At 40.9% G+C, this 20621-nt stretch overlaps 1 protein-coding gene across 2 annotated transcripts in view; it reads left to right on the forward strand.

The window, feature by feature from the left end:
* Positions 1-7950: 7950 nt before the first annotated feature.
* Positions 7951-20621, forward strand: part of ZC4H2 (zinc finger C4H2-type containing) — a 77669-nt gene continuing 64998 nt past the window's right edge. Inside the window, exon 1 of one of the 2 annotated variants that reach the window (XM_061136534.1) lies at positions 7951-8114. In XM_061136534.1, coding sequence (XP_060992517.1) covers positions 8062-8114 — 53 coding nt within the window. In that variant the 5' untranslated portion in view covers positions 7951-8061. The remainder of the gene's footprint in view (positions 8115-20621) is intronic. The other variant, XM_061136533.1, reaches the window with a different exon arrangement.

Raw genomic sequence — 20621 nt, forward strand, 5'->3', positions numbered from 1 at the left:
CTGGAATCCAGATTACTGGGAGAAATATCAAGAATCTCAGATGTGCAGATGATTCCACTCTAATGGCAGTAAGCGAAGAAAACTAAAGAGCCTCTTGATGAGAGTGAAAGAGGAGAGTGAAAAAGCTGGCTTAAAACTCAGCATTCAAAAAACCAAGACCATGGCATCCAGTCCCATCACTTCATGGCAATTAGAAGGAGAAAAAGTGAAAGCAGTGACAGATTTTATTTTCTTGTGCTCCAAAATCACTGCAGATGGTGACTGCAGCTATGGAATTAAAAGACGCTTGCTCCTTGGAAGGAAAGCTGTGACAAACCTAGACAGTGTGTTAAAAAGCAGAGAGATTACTTTGCTGACAAATGTCCATGTAGTTAAAGCTATGGTTTTTCCAGTAGTCATATATGCATCTGAAAGTTCGACCATAGTGAAGTCTGACTGTGGAAGAATTGATATTTTGGAATTGGGCTGCTGAAGAAGACTTTTGAGAGTCCCTTGGACTGCAAGGAGATCAAAACAGTCAATCCAAACGAAGTCAACTGAATATTCATTGGAAGGGCTGTTTCTCAAGCTGAAGCTCCAATACTTTGGCCACCTGATACACAGAGCCAACTCTTTGGAAAGACCCTGATAATGAGAAGGACTGAGGGCAGGAGGAGAAGGGGACGATAGAGGATGAGATGGTTGGATGGCATCAGTGACTCAATGGATATGAGTTTGAGCAAACTCTGGGAGATAGTGAAGGACAGAGGAGCCTGACATGCCCATGGGGTTGCAAAGAGTTGGACACAACTTAGGGACCAAACAACAACTATAATTCGTGAAATTGAGCATCCTTTCATGTGCTTTTTAACTATTTGTATGTCTTCTTTAGATAAATGGTTATTTATGTCTTCCACCCATTTTTTTTTTCATTCAGTTGTGTGTATTTTGAAATTGAGCTGCATGAACTGTTTCTATATTTTGCAGATTAATCCCTTGTCAGTTGCTTCATTTGTAAATATTTTCTCCCATTGTGAGGTTTGTCTTTTTGTTTTGTTTGTGGCTTTTTTTGCTGTGCAAAATCTTTTAAGTTTATTTAGAGTCTATTTGCTTATTTTTGTTTTTATGTTCATTACTCTATGAGGTGGATCAAAAAAGATTTTGCTATGATTTATGTCAATGAGTATTCTGTCTATATTTCCCTCTAAGAATTTTATAGTGCCCAGTATTACATTTAGGTCTGTAATCCATTTTTATTTTATTTTTGTGTATCATGTAAGGGTGTTTTCTAATTTCATTCTTTTACATGTAGCTGTCCAGTTTTCACAGCACGACTTATTGAAGAGACTGTTTTCCCCATTGTATATTCTTGCCTCCTTTGTCAGATATTAAGTGATCATAAGTGCATGGATTTATCTCTGGACTTTCTATCCTGTCTCATTGGTATGTTTCTGCTTTTGTGCCAGTACCATACTGCCTTGATTACTGTAGCTTGGTAGTATAGTCTGAAGCCAGGGAGCCTGATTTTTCCACCTCTGTTTTTCTTTCTCAAGTTGCTTCGGGGGCTTCCCTGGTGGCTCAGTGGTAAATAATCCACCTGCCAATGCAGGAGACATGAATTTGATCTCTGGTCTGAGAATATCCTGCATGCCTTGCAGCAACAAAGCCGGTGCACCAAAACTACTGAGCCTATACCCTAGAACTCAGGAGTAACAGTTACTGAGCCCATGTGCCAGGACTACTGAAACCCGCACCCCCTAGAGCCTATGCTCCCATGCTCCACAACAAAAGAAGCCATTGCAATGAGAAGCCTGTTCACTGCAACTAGAGAAAAGCTGGCATAGCAAAAGCCAGCACAGCCAAAAAAAAAGATTGCTTTGTCTACGGCTATTCAGGGTCTTTGTGTTTCCACACAGATTGTAAAAATTTTTGCTCTAATTCTGTGAAAATGCCATTAGTAATTTGATGGCGACTGAACTGAATCTATAAACTGCTTTGGGTAGTATCAGTTCAGTTCAATTGCTCAGTTGTGTCCGACTCTTTGTGACCCCATGAATCACAGCAAGCCAGGGCTCCCTGTCCATCACCAACTCCTGGAGTTTACTCAAACTCCTGTCCATCGAGTTGGTGATGCCACCCAGCCATCTCATCCTCTGTCGTACCCATCTCCTCCTGCCCCCAATCCCTCCCAGCATCAGGGTCTTTTCCAATGAGTCAACTCTTCGCATAAGATGGCCAAAGTATTGGAGTTTCAGCTTCAGCATCAGTCCTTCCAATGAATACCCAGGACTGATAGTCATTTTCAAAATATTGATTCTTCCAATCCAAGAACATGGTATGTCTCTCCATCTGTTTGTGTTGTCTTTGATTTCTTTCATCAGTATCCTATAGTTTTCTAAGTACATGTCTTTTAGGCAGGCTTATTCTAAGGCATTTTATTCTTTTTGGTGTGATAGTAAATGGAATTGTTTCTTTAATTTCTCTTTCTGATCTTTCATTATTGGTGTATAGGAATGAAAGAGATTTCTTTGTATTAATTTTGTATCCCACAACTTTGCCAAATTCATTGATAAGATCTAGCCATTTCCTGGTGGTCTTTCTCAGATTTTCTCTGTATGTGGTGTGCTTAGTTGCTCAGTTGTGTCCAAATCTTTGTGACTCCATGTACTGTAGCCCACCAGGTTCCTCTGTCCTTGGGATTCTCCAGGCAAGATTACTGGAGTGGGTTGCCATGCCCTCCTTCAGGGGAATCTTCCCAACCCACGGATCAAATCCAGGTCTCCCGCATTGCAGGCAGATTCTTTACCATCTGAGCCACCAGAGAAGCCTTTTCTATGCAACATTTTCTATGAATGTTTCTATGTTTGTTTCTACGAAGCATTCTATGTAACGTTTTCTATGAAAATGTGTAGTTTTCATGTAAACTGCAAACAGTCACAGTTTTACTTCTTTTCCAACTTGGACTCCTTTTATTTCTTTTTCTTCTCTGATTGCCATGACTCGGACCTCCAAAACTATGGTGAACAATAGTGGCAAGAATAGACATGCTTGTATTCTTCCTGATCTTAGAGGGAATGGTTTCAGTTTCTCACCATTGAGAATGATGTTTGCTGTGTGTTTTGTCATATATGGCTTTTATTATGTTGAGTTAGTTTCCCTCTATGCCCACTTTCTGGAGAGTTTTTATCATAAATGGTTGTTCAATTCAGTTCAGTCACTCAGTCGTGTCCTACTCTTTGCGATCCCATGAACTGCAGCACGCCAGGCCTCCCTGTCCATCACCAACTCCTGGAGTCTACCCAAACCCATGTCCATTGAGTCGGTGATGCCATCCAACCATCTCATCCTCTGTCGTCCCCTTCTCCTCCTGCCCTCAATCTTTCCCAGCATCAGGGTCTTTTCAAATGAATCAGCTCTTCGCATCAGGTGGCCAAAGTATTGGAGTTTCAGCTTCAGCATCAGTCCTTCCAATGAACACCCAGGACTGATCTCCTTTCAGTCCAAGGGACTCTCAAGAGTCTTCTCCAACACCATAGATCAAAAGCAACAATTCTTCAGCACTCAGCTTTCTGTATAGTCCAACTCTCACATCCATACATGACTACAGGAAAAACCATAGTCTTGACTAGACGGAACTTTGTTGACAAAATAATGTCTCTGCCTTTTAATATGCTGTCTACTTTGGTCATAACTTTTCTTCCAAGCAGTAAGTGTCTCTTAATTTCATGACTGCAACCACCATCTGCAGTGATTTTGGCACCCCAAAAAATAAAGTCAGTCACTGTTTCCACTGATTCCCCATCTATTTGCCATGAAGTGGTGGGACCAGATGCCATGATCTTAGTTTTCCGAATGTTGGACTTTAAGCCAACTTTTTCGCTCTCTTCTTTCATTTTCATCAAGAGGCTCTTTAGTTCTTCTTCTCTTTCTGTCATAAGGGTGGTGTCATCTGCATATCTGAGGTTATTGATATTTAACTTATATGCAGAGTACATAATGAGAAATGCTGGGCTGGAGGAAACACAAGCTGCAATCAAGATTGCTGGGAGAAATGAGTGTTGAATTTTGTCAAAATATTTTTCTGCATCTACTGAGATGATGCTTCCCTAATAGCTCAGTTGGTAAAGAATCCACCTGCAGTGGAGGAGACCACGGTTCGACTCCTGGGTTGGGAAGATATGCTGGAGAAGGGATACACTGCCTACTCCAGTATCCTTGGGCTTCCCCTGTGGCTCAGCTGGTAAAGAATCCACCTGTAATGCAGGAGACCCAGGTTCCATCCCTGGGTTGGGAAGGTCCCTTGGAGAAGGGAAAGGCTACCCACCCAAGTATTCTGGTCTGGAGAATTCCATGGACTGTATAGTCCATGGAGTCACAGAGAGTTGGACACAACTGAGAGATTTTCACTTATATTTATTGAGATGACTATATGGTTTTTATTCTTCAGCTTATTAATATGGTGTATCACATTGACTAATTCATGTATATTGAAGAATTCTTATATCCCTGTGATAAATATCTTGATCATGGTGTATTATTCTTTTAATATGTTGTTATATTTTGTTTGCTAGTATTTTGTTGAGGATTTTTGCATCTATGTTCATCAGTGATATTGGCCTATAATTTTCTTTTTTGTCATATCTTTGTTTGGTTTTGGTATCAGGGTGATAATGGCCTCATAGAATGAGCTTCAGTGTTCCTCCCTCTGCAATTTTTTTTGCAGCAGTTTTTGAAAATTAATTCAGATTGAAAGCTGTTGTTGCACCTCTGCCTCCTCTCTTAGTTCAGTTCATTACTGAAACAAAGGGAAAGATGTATGAATTCAAACATTCTGGCCTCCACTCTTTAAATCTTGATCTGTTCCCTGAAAATATCATGTTAAGAAGAAACTGGCTGACTTCCCCTTTGCTAATTCCTTGCAGTTTAATAATATTCATCCCAACATATCCTGCCTCCTTACCTGTTTCTTAGCAATAAGGACAAGGTTGATCCTGATAGGACTATGGCATTTATTTCTACTACCTCAAATCAATCAATATTTTCTAAGAAAATAACACATTATAACTCACTTCTAGCACAGCTCTAAAATATTCTCTCACCCATTAAAGAGCTTTCTAATCAACTGAGGGTAATTGAACAGTAATTGAATACTTCTTACTATAAGGCTACCAGACTGTCTTGAAGATACTGTGTTAAGTGCTACTTCAGGAGATAGAGCAGAAAATAAGGTTTCTTTCTATTGCTTTCTCTTTATCTTTAACATTTTCCTTCCTCTCACAGCTAGCTTGGTCATAGGAGTCAGCAAGGAGCAGGTGAGACACCTGTTAATAAAGAAGTTAAGAAACCAAGACAAATCCATGATATCTACAACACTTATGAACCCTTTCCTTAATTGGATACCTTAACTATTACAAATAGCACAAAGCTTCCTCTAAGCTCCAAGTGCTCAAGCCCCCTTTACCTAGATTAGCTGTCATCTTCCTTTGATGTCCTTGTGTTGCAAAGATGGAACATAGTTGGTCCTCTGCAGGCTCCCTGTATTGGAGTGTACTATCTAGCTGAAGTAACAGAGCCATTTGGATTCCATGCGGTTGCAGCAGCTTGATGAAGCCAGTGTGGGACTATGGAAAGAGCACAAGTCCCTGAGTCATGGCTTATGTTTCTGTGTCAGATGGGATGGGTTACCTCCCGTCCTGGTTCCTCTCTTGTCCTGGTTCCTTATTTGTGAAATAGGGTTTTGGTGAGGCTTGAAAGAAACTGGCCAAATTTCTTTGAAAATCATATTGTAAAGGCATTAACACATTAATTGAAACAGATACAAAGCCATATCTAGACCCTTACCAGAAGTGGAAATACCATGAGATAACAATTCTAGAAGGAAGTGGATGACAGAAGGAGATAAATATTTTAAAACCTCAGAGGCCACTCCTAAATAACTTCCCCGACACCCCTATAAACACCCTCCATTTCTCTTCAAATCAAAGTTAATTTATAAAGCGATTTTTTACTTAAATATATACATTTAAGATCCAATTTTACTTTTGTTCTTCATATTTTTTCATAGATATTCCAAAGCCCCCTGGTTCAACCTGTGGCTTTGGCCAAGCCAGTTTTCCAGAGTCAGTTTTTTTCCCTTGTAAAAAGGGATAAATCTACTCATCACCTTCACAGTGATTGAGAGGATGAAATGAGGGAATATACATGCAGCTCTTAGCACAGTATCAGATATATTCCAGGAACTTGCATGACCTTGTTCCCTTCCCCCTCCTCTTATAGAACAGGGTTGCAGCCTTGGCTTTGGACTCTAAGGTACAGTAGCTCAGACACACAGTCTTTGTGAGCAACCAACTTAATAGTCTTCAGATGCTTTCTAGTGACACTGCAAGACAGGAATCCTCAAGACCACCAGGAAATTTTTAGGCTGGATACCAGGGAGAATTTCCTGGTTGTAAAGTTATTATGTCTAGGATCCACAGAAGATCAGGGCTTCAATTCTTTCTCCAGAGAACTCTTAAACTCAGTATGGATATCCGGAATGTCCTGAGACTCATGTCTCACTATTCTCCAGCTCCCCAAAATAGCAAGCCTTGTATTTAGCACCATCTGGGAATGATCTCATTGAGTACTCACAACAAGCCTTTGAGGTATGGCTTCATAGGTCCATTTTTCAGATGAGGAAATTGAGGCCCAGAAAAAGAAAGGACAAGATCAATTGGAAAGAACTCCAACTTACTTTTAGTTGGAAGTGAGTCAAAGTCCTTTATTTGTCCAAAACCCAACTCTCTGGGCCTGTCCATGCTCTCTGAACAACTATCTCTTCTTGCATGCTCTCATCTCCCCCAAATCATTCACCTCTTTGCTTCTAGCATCACTTCCCTAAGACATCCCTCCAACTTTACCACTTCTGTGCTTTGAAACATAAAATAACTTGGAATTATTTAGCACACTTAATAAATGAGTGACATATATGTGCCCATAATATTAAATCCAAACTCAAGTTTGGATTTAAAGGCATTTCACAACCTGGTTCCAACCTGGCTTTTCCAGGTACATCTCCCCATTTCTCTTTCCCTCCTCTGCACTCCATATATTAACCTTGCACTTCAGACACCTTGGCCTACTTGCCCTTTCCTTTCTGTATGTGTTGTGCCCTGTCCTGGAAAGTCAGTCTTCCTCAATGGACTGGAAAATTCTCAGTTACCTTTTGAGACCTATTCACATCTTCTCTGCTCAGATTACACTTTATCCGTTTCTGTATTATGACAGCACAGTGCACTTTAATTAATGGGTTACTTTTCATACTCTCCTGCTCCTCAAAGGCAAGGACTTGCTTTTATTTATCATTGCCTCACCCCGGTGCCACCCCCAGTATCCACCCAGTACTGTCCCCAGTACCTCCTTTGTTGACTGGCAAAGCCTGAACTCAGTAACCAGAATGGATGGAGGGCAGGATGGAAGGAGGTCACCCCCTCCCCATCCTTCAACTTAAGCAGCTGCTCCCTTCTTCCTTCGCCTCTTCTTCACCTCCACTCCATCTCCATCTGAATGCCAAAGTCACTAGTTCCCAGACGGCTGCCAAAGCACTCAGAAGCATCTCTCAGAAGCAATGTCACCTGCAGAGTTTCTCTCCAGCCCCAGTGCCCACTAATGAGCGACTCCTGGCAAGCTTTTGTTGGTGTGAGGGGCCCCCGCGGGATGTGAGTATGTCTCTCATCTGTTCAGTTGCCTTCTGTGGTATTTCTTCCTCATTTTTTTCCGCGCACCGCCCAAACGAATATCACTATTGTTTTGTACTCCTGGCAAACTTTGACACAATTATCGGTGACAAATTGACTTAAAGTGCGGCTGCAGGAAGAGAAACAGGAATGCCTCGCTTGGCCTTCTGGGAGTTGTAGTCCTGCAGGCCCCCGGGCTGCCTGGCTGGTCCTGGAGCTATGGACTACAGCTCCCAGGCCTTCTCCACGTCCCTACCGCACAGGCTCAGAGCCTCCTGCCGAGAGGAGGTGGTTACATTGTGTCTATTGTATCCCTGGGTTTGTGTGTTTGTGTATTTCTCAGGACGTGAAGTTGAGAGTGAAAAGCATGGCAGATGAGCAGGAAATCATGTGCAAATTGGAAAGCATTAAAGAGATCAGGTAAGTGCAACATTGCAGTGCCCCCCAAGTCCCCCTCCGTAGCTCCACAAATCCCTCACTACCGGAGAGGGCTATTACCTACGGAAAGTATCTATTGTTGGGCTACTTGCGGAGAGGGACGGGAAAGGATCCCATTCACTATGGAATTCAAGAATGGGAAAGAGGCAGGGGAGAGTCAGAACTGAAACTAGCAGAGAGAGGCAGAGAAGCAGACTGACCGAGAAGGATCTCTTGTCAGATGTGTTTGAGAAAGCCAGATTGAGACACACAGTGTGTGTGTGTGGGGGGGGGGTGGGGGGTGGCGGTGTGTATGTGTGTGTGTGTGTGTGTGTGTGTGTGGAGGGGGTGGCGGTGGTGTTGGTCCCAAGACAGCTTTGTTCTTCTTGGGTCAGAGTTAGGGGAATGGCATTCTTGGACCCATTATTCTTTAAAGTGTTGATTGGCTCCAAGGTGTATTTGGCTCCTTGCTCTTTATGAATCTAGATTCTTTTCAGTCTTCTGTTCAACTTCAGGACCTCGAGCTCGGGTGAGCCTTTTAAGAGCAGAGTCTAACGCATCAGGGGCTGGGGGCAGCAGCTGGGGACTGCCAGCTGGGGATAAGGAGGAATCTTATGCAAGGCCCAGACTGAGAGGACAGAGAGCACTCGCTCCTGTGTATTTTTTGCTTTCATTCACCGCTTTCTTCCTCTTTTACCAGGTGCCAGGGAGGGGAGAGGGGTGGGAGTGGTGGAGACTGGGGAGGCAGTTACCACCTACTGGCAGTTGCTCTCAGGACCCAGAGGTGATGGGCTGACAGGCTGGTCGGCAAAGTGGGTGTTGCCTACATCCCCTCCCCCTTCTCTCCAGGAGTGGCATTGGCTACAGGATGATCCTGTCCTTGCTCAGAACATAACAACTTTGGTTGAGTGAACTGCCTGGGCCAACACTAGGCCTTCCTTCCTCTGCTCTTCTCTGCCAAGACCCCTTGTCCCCCTCCTACCCATCTCTGCCTCAGCTTCCACCCTTCTTCTGAGGGTGCCCTGAATCGTGCAGTCTCTCTTTAGTGTTTTTTAGAAACCTGAAGAAAAATGGGGGAGAATATCAAGTGTGTCCCTTTAAGAAATAAGGCTTTGATCAAGAGATTTAACCCTTGGAGTGATGCCTTAGATGAGATTCACATGTGTTGGTGGTGGTGGGGAAGTGCTTTGGCTTTTTCTGTCCTTTGCAGGGATTATATCTCTACCTCTTCTGGAGAGTAAAAGGAAGGGAACTATCATTTACCAAGCTGATTGACCCTACTATTGCTCATTCTGCAAGAATCCTGACAACTTCCTACACTTCCTTTACAACTGGGAAAATGGAAGCTCAGAAAATTTAAGTAACTTTTCCAGATCCAAACCATTTGAAAATACCAGATTTTGACAGAAATCCAATCCATTTGTGTGCAGAGGCTCTGGGCTTCCCACTCTATCCCATGGAGGGTCTGGTAAAAGTTAGAGAGGCGGCATGTGTTGCACTTTCTTTTCTGCAAAAGGATCAGGATATAGGGAGTAAGACACCTTGGTGCAGGAAAAGGTCAACTGTCATAATAACAATGCAGTTAATAAGAAACTTTTGCCTGCAAGTGAAGAGCCTAGACTTATTTTTAACAGACTTTAAAGGAATCCTACCCAACCCCAAGAGAAGGAACAGTTGGAAGCAAGGAGAAGTGACCCATCTTAGTAGAGACCAAACGGAGGGGCATGACTTCCACCCTCACCAGTGGTAAATCTGGCATTCCTACCACTACTAGCTGGGATAGGATCCTAGGAGGCCCATAGAGAGGCCAGAACTCTCATCCCCAACCAGCAATAGCAAAGAGCCTCTCCTCAACTTGGTCAATCAGAGACCCAGTGGATAACTTGGACTTATGCTGCCCCTCTTCCCTGCAAAAGTAGCACATCAGAGAAGGTCTGCAAAAACCAAGTATTAAAAGAGATCCAGAGTGTCCAAATTTAATTGAAAAAAATCATTTGACATACCAAGATTATCAATTTCAGTGGCAAGATAAAGTAAATAGATGCTAGGATTGAGATGGCACAGAGGTCAGAATTATCCAATAAGGATTTTAAAGTAGCCATCATAAAAATGCTTCAGGGAGCAAATGCATCACACTTGCAATAAATGATAAAATAGACAGTCTCAGCATTTAAATATAAAGTCTCAACAAAGAAATGTAAAGTGCAAAGAAAACCAATGGAAGTTTGAAAACTGGAAAAAAAAAGACTTAAAAACTCAATGAAGAGGCTCAACAGCAAGATGGAGAAGACAGAGGAAAGAATCAGACAACTTAAACATAAAACAATAGAAATAACACAATCTGAACAACAGAGGGAAATTAAATGCTAAAAAAAAAAAAAGGAAGAAAGAAAGAAAAGAAGAAATTGAACAGAGCCAGAACCTCCAGACCTGTGGCATTATAACAAAGGATCTAACATTCATGTCAATAGAATCTCAGAGAAGAGAAATAAAGCAGGGCCAGAAAAGTACCTGAAGTAGTGGCTTAAAACTTCCTAAATTGAGCAAAGGACATAAACCTCCAGATCCAAGAAACTAAGCAAATATCAATTAGGAAAGACCCGAAGAAATTCATACCAAGACACATTCAACTTTCTGAAAACAAAAGCAGAGAAAAGATCTAGGAAGCAGTCAAAGAATTAACATTTTACCTATACCTTGTCTACTAAAAAAAAAAATGCACAACATGAGAGTTAAGAGGTAAGTTTTATTTGGAGAAATATGACCTCACCCCAGGAATCAGCACCTCAGATAGCTCTGAGAAACTGCTCCAAAGAGGTAGGGGGAAAAGACAGTATACATGTGATTTTGGTAAAGGGGGGAGTACATGCAATCAAGCACATTTTTTTTGTAGAAAGTTTTTGCTGGTCTCATGAAGCTTTTGCTAGTCACAAGAAACAATTGTTCACCATGAAGGAGTTTGGGGCTTTTCTAAATATGAGGAGATACAAGAATTGAGCTCATAAAATCAGTTTCTGAGAGTATCTATCTGAAGACCCGTCCTGCCAGTTTCCTAGAATACAAAATGCCTCATTTCTGCTCTCTATCCTGAACTCCTTCAGAGGGTGTCGGAGGTTAGCAGCTGCAGCAATACATGATTTAATCCTTGTAGAGGTAGATGGCAAGCACCCACAGCAAGGGCCAATTTGTGGTTGGCAGGGCCCCTTCGTGGTTATAAATTCAGCCATACTTGGGGAGGCATTTCATGACTATTTTGTCCCACATTGCTAGGAAGGCTCATTCTCAGGTCTCAAGAAGATTTTTCAGGCAGGCCACTCAATGTGCTGTAACTGGACTAGGTTTTATCAACAGTAATCAAAGGTCTCTGGACTAACTTGTCTTAGTTACACTGTTACAGTCCTGGAAAATTTGCCCTTTTTGTATCTTCCCATATATAGAGCTACATTATTATAATGGTTGATCACATACAGAATATTTGATCAACTGCTTCAATTTACTTAGTCATCATTATTTTCATTGGAGGTTCAGTCACACATTTGGTCAAACAAGAAGCAATAATCTTGTAGAACAGGCAAAGTACAAAAAACATAACTAGCAATACTATTAAAGTCATAAGTAAGAAGCCAGTAACTTCCATTAGGTGCAGCCCCCTATATCCTCAGATCTTCTGACTTTTTATTTTAGATCTTCTGACTTATTCTTATCCTGTACCAACCTTTATCTTTCAGGGAAATTATATATTTTCACTGTCCATATGGCTCCCAATCCAATTTCCTAGTGTGCCTAGGCTGCTTATTCTTAGCATAATTTAATTGTTCTCAAGATAAAGCAGGGTGGGGGAGATTGCTTAAATTTTAAATGACCACAATCTGGTGTTAGCCACATAAATCCATCCCATAATTGTGGGAAATTTTATTCCTTTGCTGAATTTTTGCTTGTTGCTCTGATTGAGCTTGAGTAATGACCAGGGTCAGAGCAGGCATTATTAATTGGCCAGTAGAGAAGATCCCACTGAGCAATATCAAAAGTAGCCTGAACAGGACAGAAATAAAGTTTTTTAAGGGTCATCCAATCAGAGCCTTGGAGTGAAGAAATCCACCAAGGTAATCCGGGAGTACTAGACACAGGTAATTGGCCACAATGCAACAATTAGATTGACCTTTAAAATTAGCATAGGATTGTGTCCATGGTAGAAAAACATTTGATTTATATGCAGAGGTCTAAGAAATCAAGAAAACATTATAAATGATCATATGAATCAGGTCTAGCATCTTGAGTAAGCTGTCTACTTTTGATGTCTTTTTCTCATCCTGGTGAGTGTCCTGTGTTTGAACATTGTTTTAAGGTGAATTTGAGTTCAGCAGTCCTCTCTATAGAACAGTCTGGTGTAGGGGCCTTTAGAAGTGAGAATTAATCCAATAGTCAATTTCCCTTCAGTTTTCACTGTGCATTAGCTAGTTAAAAGTACCGGATAAAAAGTCCTTTCGTCCAGGTTGGAGAGAGTCCTTTAAATTGTGTCTTTTCCAGTATGCAGGTAGTGGGGCAGCTGATCTTCATCCAAAGATTACTGCTCTCCATCCTGAAGTCCTTCAGGGGATGTTGTAGGTCAGTCGCTGCAGCAGCACATGATTCAATCATTGTAGAGGTAGATGGCAACCTTCAGGGGGAAAAAAAAGAAAAGAAAGTCAGCAGATTCCTCATCAGAAAGTGATGAGGCCCTAGCAGGAAGTAGCACATTTTTCAAGTGCTGAAGGAAAAAGAATCATCAACCAAGAATCCTATGTTCAGTGATGATAACCTTCAGGAATAAAGGGATAATCAAGATATTCTTAGATGAAAGGAAATAGGGAATTTATCAGTAGGATGTCTATCTTATAAGCATGACTAAAGTAAATCTTAAAACAGAAAAGAAATGGTAAAAGGAGGAAACTTGGAAGAAAAAACAGAATAGACTAAAACCTGGGTAAATACAACAGAATTTCTTTTCCTCTTGAGTTGTATGAATCTTGTTTGATGATTGGATCATAATTTATTACACTGTCTCATGTTGTTCTAAATGTGTGTAGAGGAAATATTTAAGACATTTATATTATGAACAGGGAGTATAAAGGAATATAAAAAGGAGGTAAAATTTCATCTTATTGATCCATTCATCTGCTGATGGACACTAAGGTTTCTTCCATATATTGGTTATTGTAAATTATGATGCAATGAACATAGGGGTGCATATATCTTTTCAAATTAGTGTTTTCATTTTCTTTAGATTATATACACAGGAGTGGAATTCCTGAATCATATGGTAGTTCTATTTTTAGCTTTTTGAAGATATAAATTCTGTATGTTGTCTCTTATATGTGGATTCTAAAAAATAAAACAAACTAATGAACATAGCAAAATATAGAAACAGACTTGCAAATATAGAGAACAAATTAGTGGTTACCAGTAGGAGAGGAAAGTGGGGGAAGGGAAAGATAAGGGGTAGGGGAATAAGAGACATAAAATACTATGTATAAAATAAATATGATACATAGATTGTAAAACAGAGAATTATAGCCAATATTTTATCATAGCTTTGAATGGTATATAATATATAAAATATTGAATCACTATGTTGTATACCTGAACCTAATATAATATTGCAAATCAACTCTGCTTTAACTAAAAAAAAATTATAGATACATTAAATGGAATTAAAAAAAATGTTCAAGTCACCCACAGAAATGCAGAACAAAGCAAAGAGGAAAAACTAAAAACAGAGAGAAAAAACAGGTTAAAAAAAGATAGAATGGCAGACTTAGCCTTAACATATCAATAATTATGTTGAATATAAATGGTCTAAATGAAGCAATTAAATGACATGATGAACTATATGAAAAAGGGTCAATTCACAAAGAAGACATAATTCTAGATATGTATGTACCAAGAGTGTTTTAAATTAACCTGTTTTTGACAATTTTACAGTAATATGCAAAGGTTATATCACTTGGTTTAATAATTTAAAATGGGGAAAGTGCTACAAATACATACTTGGTGTTCACATATGGACAGATAAAACATGTATTATAAGTGGAGAGAAGGAATGATAGAAGGAACTGGAGAAAAGAACGAACATTGTTTGAATACCTACTAGTTTTAAAACTCTTGGCTCATTTAATACTCAATCTTGCTAATGGGAATCTGTGGTATGAAATATTATCCCCACTTTACAGAAAGGATACTAAGGCTCAGGGAGGTTAAGTAACCTGTCTATGGTCACACAACTAGGAAAGGAAGAGAGAATATATCCTCCTATTCACTTGGCATATGCATTTCAACAAATGCTGATAATCTGATTAACCATCATTCATAATTCTTCAGCTGCTCTAATCCTAAATCTCCTAAAGTTATAAATAAAGCAGCCTTTTTTTTTTTGTAAAAAGAAAATACTTTTGCTTCTTTGCTGAAGTAGTAGTGATAAGGATGAAAAGTAAAAGTGTTAGTCACTCAGTTATGTCCAACTCTGTGACCCCATGGACTGTAGCCCACCAGACTTCTCTGTCCATGGAATTCTCCAGACAAGGATATTGGAGTGGGTTGCCATTTCCTTCTCCAGGGGATTTCATGATCCAGGGATGGAACCCAGGTCTCCTGTATTGCAGGCAGATTCTTTACCATCTGAACCACCACAGAAGCCCAGTGATGAAGATAATACCACCCAAAATCTGATTAAGTCAAGCTGAGAGCCAGACACTCCTCCAGGCACAGTCACATAAATATACACAATTGTGCTCACACACATATTTGTAGTCACACACACAAACACATTCCCACACACTGTTGGCAGAATTTGAAATGGGAAATATCACCACAGACCATTCCCCACTAATACTTCTGACACCATGCTCACAGCCCCGTCTTTCCTTTTAATCTAAACCACACTTCAACATTATGTTCCAGATCTCAGCCCCCAAATCCCACACTGATCTATTTTGCCCATCAATTCCTTGGGCTTCCAAGTGGTGATGAAGGAGCATGTGGATATGTGGAAAGGGGAAGAGAAGAATAGGACAAAAGAGGGGAGATGGAAAACAGGGAAGGAGAGGAGAAGAAGCTACGAGGCAAAGAATGTGAGTGCAGCCACCACTAGAGCAACCAGGGCCCTTCACCAGCTCCCCAAATGCATACTAATATCTCCTTAACATGCACATGCCACCCATACACACACATTGCAGACACCCCATGCCCCAATTGCACACATATCCATACAAAATAAGCTTTCTTCACTTAAGAAGGGAAAAAACTTATTTTGGAAGTAAATATTATAGTGTTAAGTAGATCCTCTTGAATCTAAGTTCCTGCCCTGGGTCTTCTTTTTTTCTCTCTCTACACATTTTCATGAGTTACCTCTTGTACTCCTATGGCTTCAAATAGTATCTCCAAATCTCCAATTTCTATCCCCTATCTTCTTTCCAAGTTTCAGCCTGATATATCACACAGTCTACTGGGCTTGTCCACCGGCTTTTCCACAGACACAGCTGAAGTTGACCAACTCTTGAGACTTTGTCTATTCCTGCCCCAATCCAGCTCCTCCCACTAAACCCCTTGTTTAATGCTATCACTCTCCTGCACAGTTATCTGAGAGTGAAACCTGAATGTTGATGCTGGTTACCCTTTCTTTTTTATAACTCACTTTTGATTAGTTAGCAAGTCCCACCATTTCTACCTTCAACATCTGGCTCAGATTCTTACCCTACTCTCCATCTCCACACTCACTGTCCTGTTTTAGTCATTCATCATGACCAGCTTGGATAATTACAGTGTTATACCCATTTCCACTTATAGAATTGCTTCTATTGCATCTATCTTCATTCTGCCCCCGATTTTTTTTCCCATTTATTTTTATTAGTTGGAGGCTAATTACTTTACAATATTGTAGTGGTTTTTGTCATACATTGACATGAATCAGCCATGGATTTACATATATTCCCCTTCCCGATCCCCCCTCCCACCTCCCTCTCCACCCGATCCCTCTGGGTCTTCCCAGTGCACCAGGCCTGAGCACTTGTCTCATGCATCCAGCCTGGACTGGTGATCTGTTTCACCCTAGATAATATACATGTTTCAATGCTGTTCTCTCGAAACACCCCACCCTCGCCTTCTCCCACAGAGTCCAAAATTCTGTTCTGTACATCTGTGTCTCTTTTTCTGTTTTGCATATAGGGTTATCGTTACCATCTTTCTAAATTCCATATATATGCGTTAGTATACTGTATTGGTCTTTGTCTTTCTGGCTTACTTCACTCTGTATAATGGGCTCCAGTTTCATCCATCTCATTAGAACTGATTCAAATCAATTCTTTTTAATGGCTGAGTAATATTCCATGGTGTATATGTACCACAGCTTCCTTATCCATTCGTCTGCTGATGGGCATCTAGGTTGCTTCCATGTCCTAGCTATTATAAACAGTGTTGTGATGAACATTGGGGTGCACGTGTCTCTTTCAGATCTGGTTTCCTCGGTGTGTATGCCCAGAAGTGGGATTACTGGGTCATATGGCAGTTCTATTTCCAGTTTTTTAAGAAATCTCCACACTGTTCTCCATAGCGGCTGTACTAGTTTGCATTCCCACCAACAGTGTAAGAAGGTTCCCTTTTCTCCACACCCTCTCCAGCATTTATTGCTTGTAGACTTTTGGATAGCAGCCATCCTGACTGGTGTGTAATGGTACCTCATTGTGGTTTTGATTTGCATTTCTCTGATAATGAGTGATGTTGAGCATTTTTTCATGTGTTTGTTAGCCATCTGTGTGTCTTCTTTGATTTTTAATTCCATCCAACTGCTGTGAGAACTATCTTCCTAAAGCACTGGAGTTGCTATGTTATTTTTCAAACACATTCACTGGTTCCCCATTGTCTGTAGCAGTATTTTTCAAAACACAGATTATGAACCATGTGTCATGAAATGAATTAGTTGCTAGAAGCACTTGTGAAAAAATGAGAAAGTATCAGTATACATTGCATAAGAAATAGTAGATATTTTCTGTGGAAAATTTGTTTCAGCTTTTGATCAGTGTTTGTGTTTATTGGGTTACAATATAAGATTCATTTCTCAGTGTAAATAATTTCTTACTGCATGTCCATAGACATTTGTCTGTAATTGTTACTGTAGTATTCATGCCCCTATCCCCAACAAGTCTGGCCCAGACCCACCTTTCCAATCTTATCTACTACCACTCATTTTCATTCACCTTATTCTTTATTCACACAGACATTCCTCACTGTTTCATACATTTCCATTATTCCAGGCCTTTGCTAATGTGGATCCATCATTCTTAATGCCCTTCCCTTATTCTAAGCCAGTAAATCCTACTTATTCTTCAAGGAAGACCCAAAACAAACACCACCTTCTTGTCCAAATCCTTCTCAATTTCCCTAGTACAAATGAATCACTACCCCTTTGGGCTTCTATGGGGAGATTTATTATAGATCTCAAGTTATTCTGCTGCTAAGTCACTTCAGTCATGTCCGACTCTGTGTGACCCCATACACATCAGCCCACCAGGCTCCCCTGTCCCTGGGATTCTCCAGGCAAGAACACTGGAGTGGGTTGCCATTTCCTTCTCCAATGCATGAAAATGAAAAGTGAAAGTGAAGTCGCTCAGTCGTGTCCAACTCTTAACGACCCCATGGACCGCAGCCTACCAGGCTCCTCCATCCATGGGATTTTCCAGGCAAGAGTACTGGAGCGGGGTGCCATTGCCTTCTCCCAAGTTATTCTACCTTACAGTAAAATTTTGAATTGATATGTATTCCTGTGCCTGCCTCCCTTTCTCCTGTCTTCCCTTCCTTCCCTCTGTCATTGCTATGGCAGCTTCAGCTAACTCACTTTCAGCCCCAGTGCTCACTTAACAATACATCATGGAACAGCTAGGAACTCTGGGACTAAGGGATAAGCAAGTTAAGCCAATTTTCACTACAGGAGAGAGAATGCACAGGAATTGACATTTGGTGTTGAGCTATTAGAAAGTCTTCAAGATGAATTTTTCTAAGAATACTGCTTTTCCAACAGTAGCTGCTTTCCCAGATAAGCAAATAGATATTAAATGGAAGAACACTCAATACTTAGGCAGTGTTTTCATCAGACTAGAATAGGCTTCATGCTGGCTCCTTTTTTTGTGTGTTGTTGTTGTTCATTCAGTGATATTTACCAAGCGTCTATTCTGGGCCATACCCAGGGCTGAGATAGTCTCTGAAGACCACTAAGATGAATTAGATGTGTTCTAAAGAATCTTAGAATTAAGGTGAATAGTTCTGATCTCTCTCCTGAATTCTATGGTCACATATCCAGCTTCCCACTTAAGCAACCCCACAGGATATATCACTGGCATCTCAAATAGACCCTAACAGAATTCTAAACTTTATCCCCATCCTCACCCCCAAACAGTCTCCCTTTCTAGTCTCCTCCATCAGTAGTAAGTAACCCCCATCACTAAATCTGGAATTATTCTTCCCTCTCTAACTCTGTGTATCTGAAACACTAACATAGTGGTTATCAAACCTGGAGAGTGTTTGAAACCTAGGTTGCTGGATCATATCTCCAGAATCTCTGATTCAGTAGAAGCCCCGAGAATCTGCATTTCTAGCAAGTTCCCAAGCAATGCTGTTGCTGCATTGCAAGGGAACATACTTGGGAAAACCACTGTGCTAATTAGACCTGTTGGGTTATACCTATATAACTCTGAATATGTCCACTTCCCACCATTCCCTTATCTCGTCAATAAATCAGCAGTTTTCCATCCATCTCTGCTAGCCAGGGTCTTCTCTTGGTCTGCCCATCCTCAAGTCTTACAGGTCTCAGCTTTCCTACTCTGCTTGTTGAGTGAGTCTTGGGGCTAAGTCACCTCTCAAGCTGGGTGACAGATGAGCCTGGCCTATTTGTCCCAGGAGTGGATCATCCATTGCTCTAGAACATCTCCTGCTCTCTACCCTTCCTAAGCAAAGAACCATTGAAAGAAGTTAGCCAAACTGAATATTTTTCTCTTGGGCTAGGATTCTGTCGCAAGAGGCTGTGGCCTAGAGAGGTCAGGAATCTTGGTTCAACATTTAAGTGAGACTGTAGCACTAGTGATTGTGAGAAACCCTAAGAATGTATTTTTGGAATTTCTTGTGATACTATGGACATGGCAGCTGCACCTTTTCCTCTTGGGAGGACTTCATTAGGAAATTTCCCACATAAAGTCCAGTCTTTAATGACTTGGATGCTTTCCTCACTTGTAGGGCCAAACATTCAACAGATTCCATCTCATGGAGTCATCCAACAACTCTGTGCAAGGCTACACTGAGTCTTGCTTCTCATGAAGATAGACCTTCCAAGAGGTTCCATAATGTGCCCTATTTCACCCTTAAAATTGGTGACTGATTTATCTAGAACAGGATTCACCCCACTGGCTTTCTTTTCATGGCTTGAAATATATCATGGGGAAAGTTCCTGGGCATGATGGAAAGGTCATTAGGCTAAGCACACAGAATTTTCCACTTCCTGGCTCTGTGATGTTGGGCGGGTCACTGAACTTCATGCATACATGCATGCCTGTTCAGTCACTCAGTTGTGTCCAACTCTTTGCGACTTCAACTGCAGCCCTCCAGACTCCTCTGTCCATGGAATTTTCCAGGCAAGATTACCAGAGTGGGTTGCCATTTCCTACTCCAGGGAATCTTCCTGACCCAGGGATCAAGCCTATGTCTCCTGCATTACCTACATTGGCAGGTGGATTCTTTACCACTGAGCAACCTGGGAAGCCACTGTACTTTTCTCAGCCTCAAATTCTTCATCTGTAAAAGTGAAGTTAAACATATCTATTTCTGTGGTTGTGATGAGGATTAAATTAGATAGACTATTAAGTGCCTATCACAGTTGCTAGAACACAATAGATACCAATAGATAGATAGATAGATAGATAGATGATAGATAATAACTATTTTTATTAAATAAAACCATTCTCAACACCGAATTCCTTCCCAGTTCCTGGAGCTTATAGATTCTTAATAGATGTTAAATGAATGAATTAAAACCCCTCACCCACAGTAATATCTTTCTTTCTCTGAGACTACTGAAATTACAATAAGTACCTTGGACATACAACCTTCTTGTTTCATTTGCATTCATTGCATCACTCCAAATGTGTAATTGTTGAGCCCTGCTCATGGCCAAAGCAGTGTGATAGATGACATGAGGTTTACAGAGAAATATGGTATAGTGTCAGTTTCTAGAAGGCTCTTGTTGTTGTTCAATCACCAAGTCATGCCTGACTCCTCGCAACCCCATGCACTGTAGCACACCAGACTTCCCTGTCCCTTATCACCTCCAGAGTTTGCCCAAGTTCATGTTCATTGCATTGATGATGTCATCCAGCCAACTCATCTTCTGTTGCCCTCTTCTCCTTCTGCCTTCAATTTTTCCAAGCATCGGGGTCTTTTCCAATGAGTCAGTTCTTTGCATCAGATGGCCAAAGTATTGGAGCTTCAGCATCA

This window comes from Dama dama, chromosome X, assembly GCF_033118175.1.
Source record: "Dama dama isolate Ldn47 chromosome X, ASM3311817v1, whole genome shotgun sequence".
Taxonomy (NCBI): Eukaryota; Metazoa; Chordata; class Mammalia; order Artiodactyla; family Cervidae; genus Dama; species Dama dama.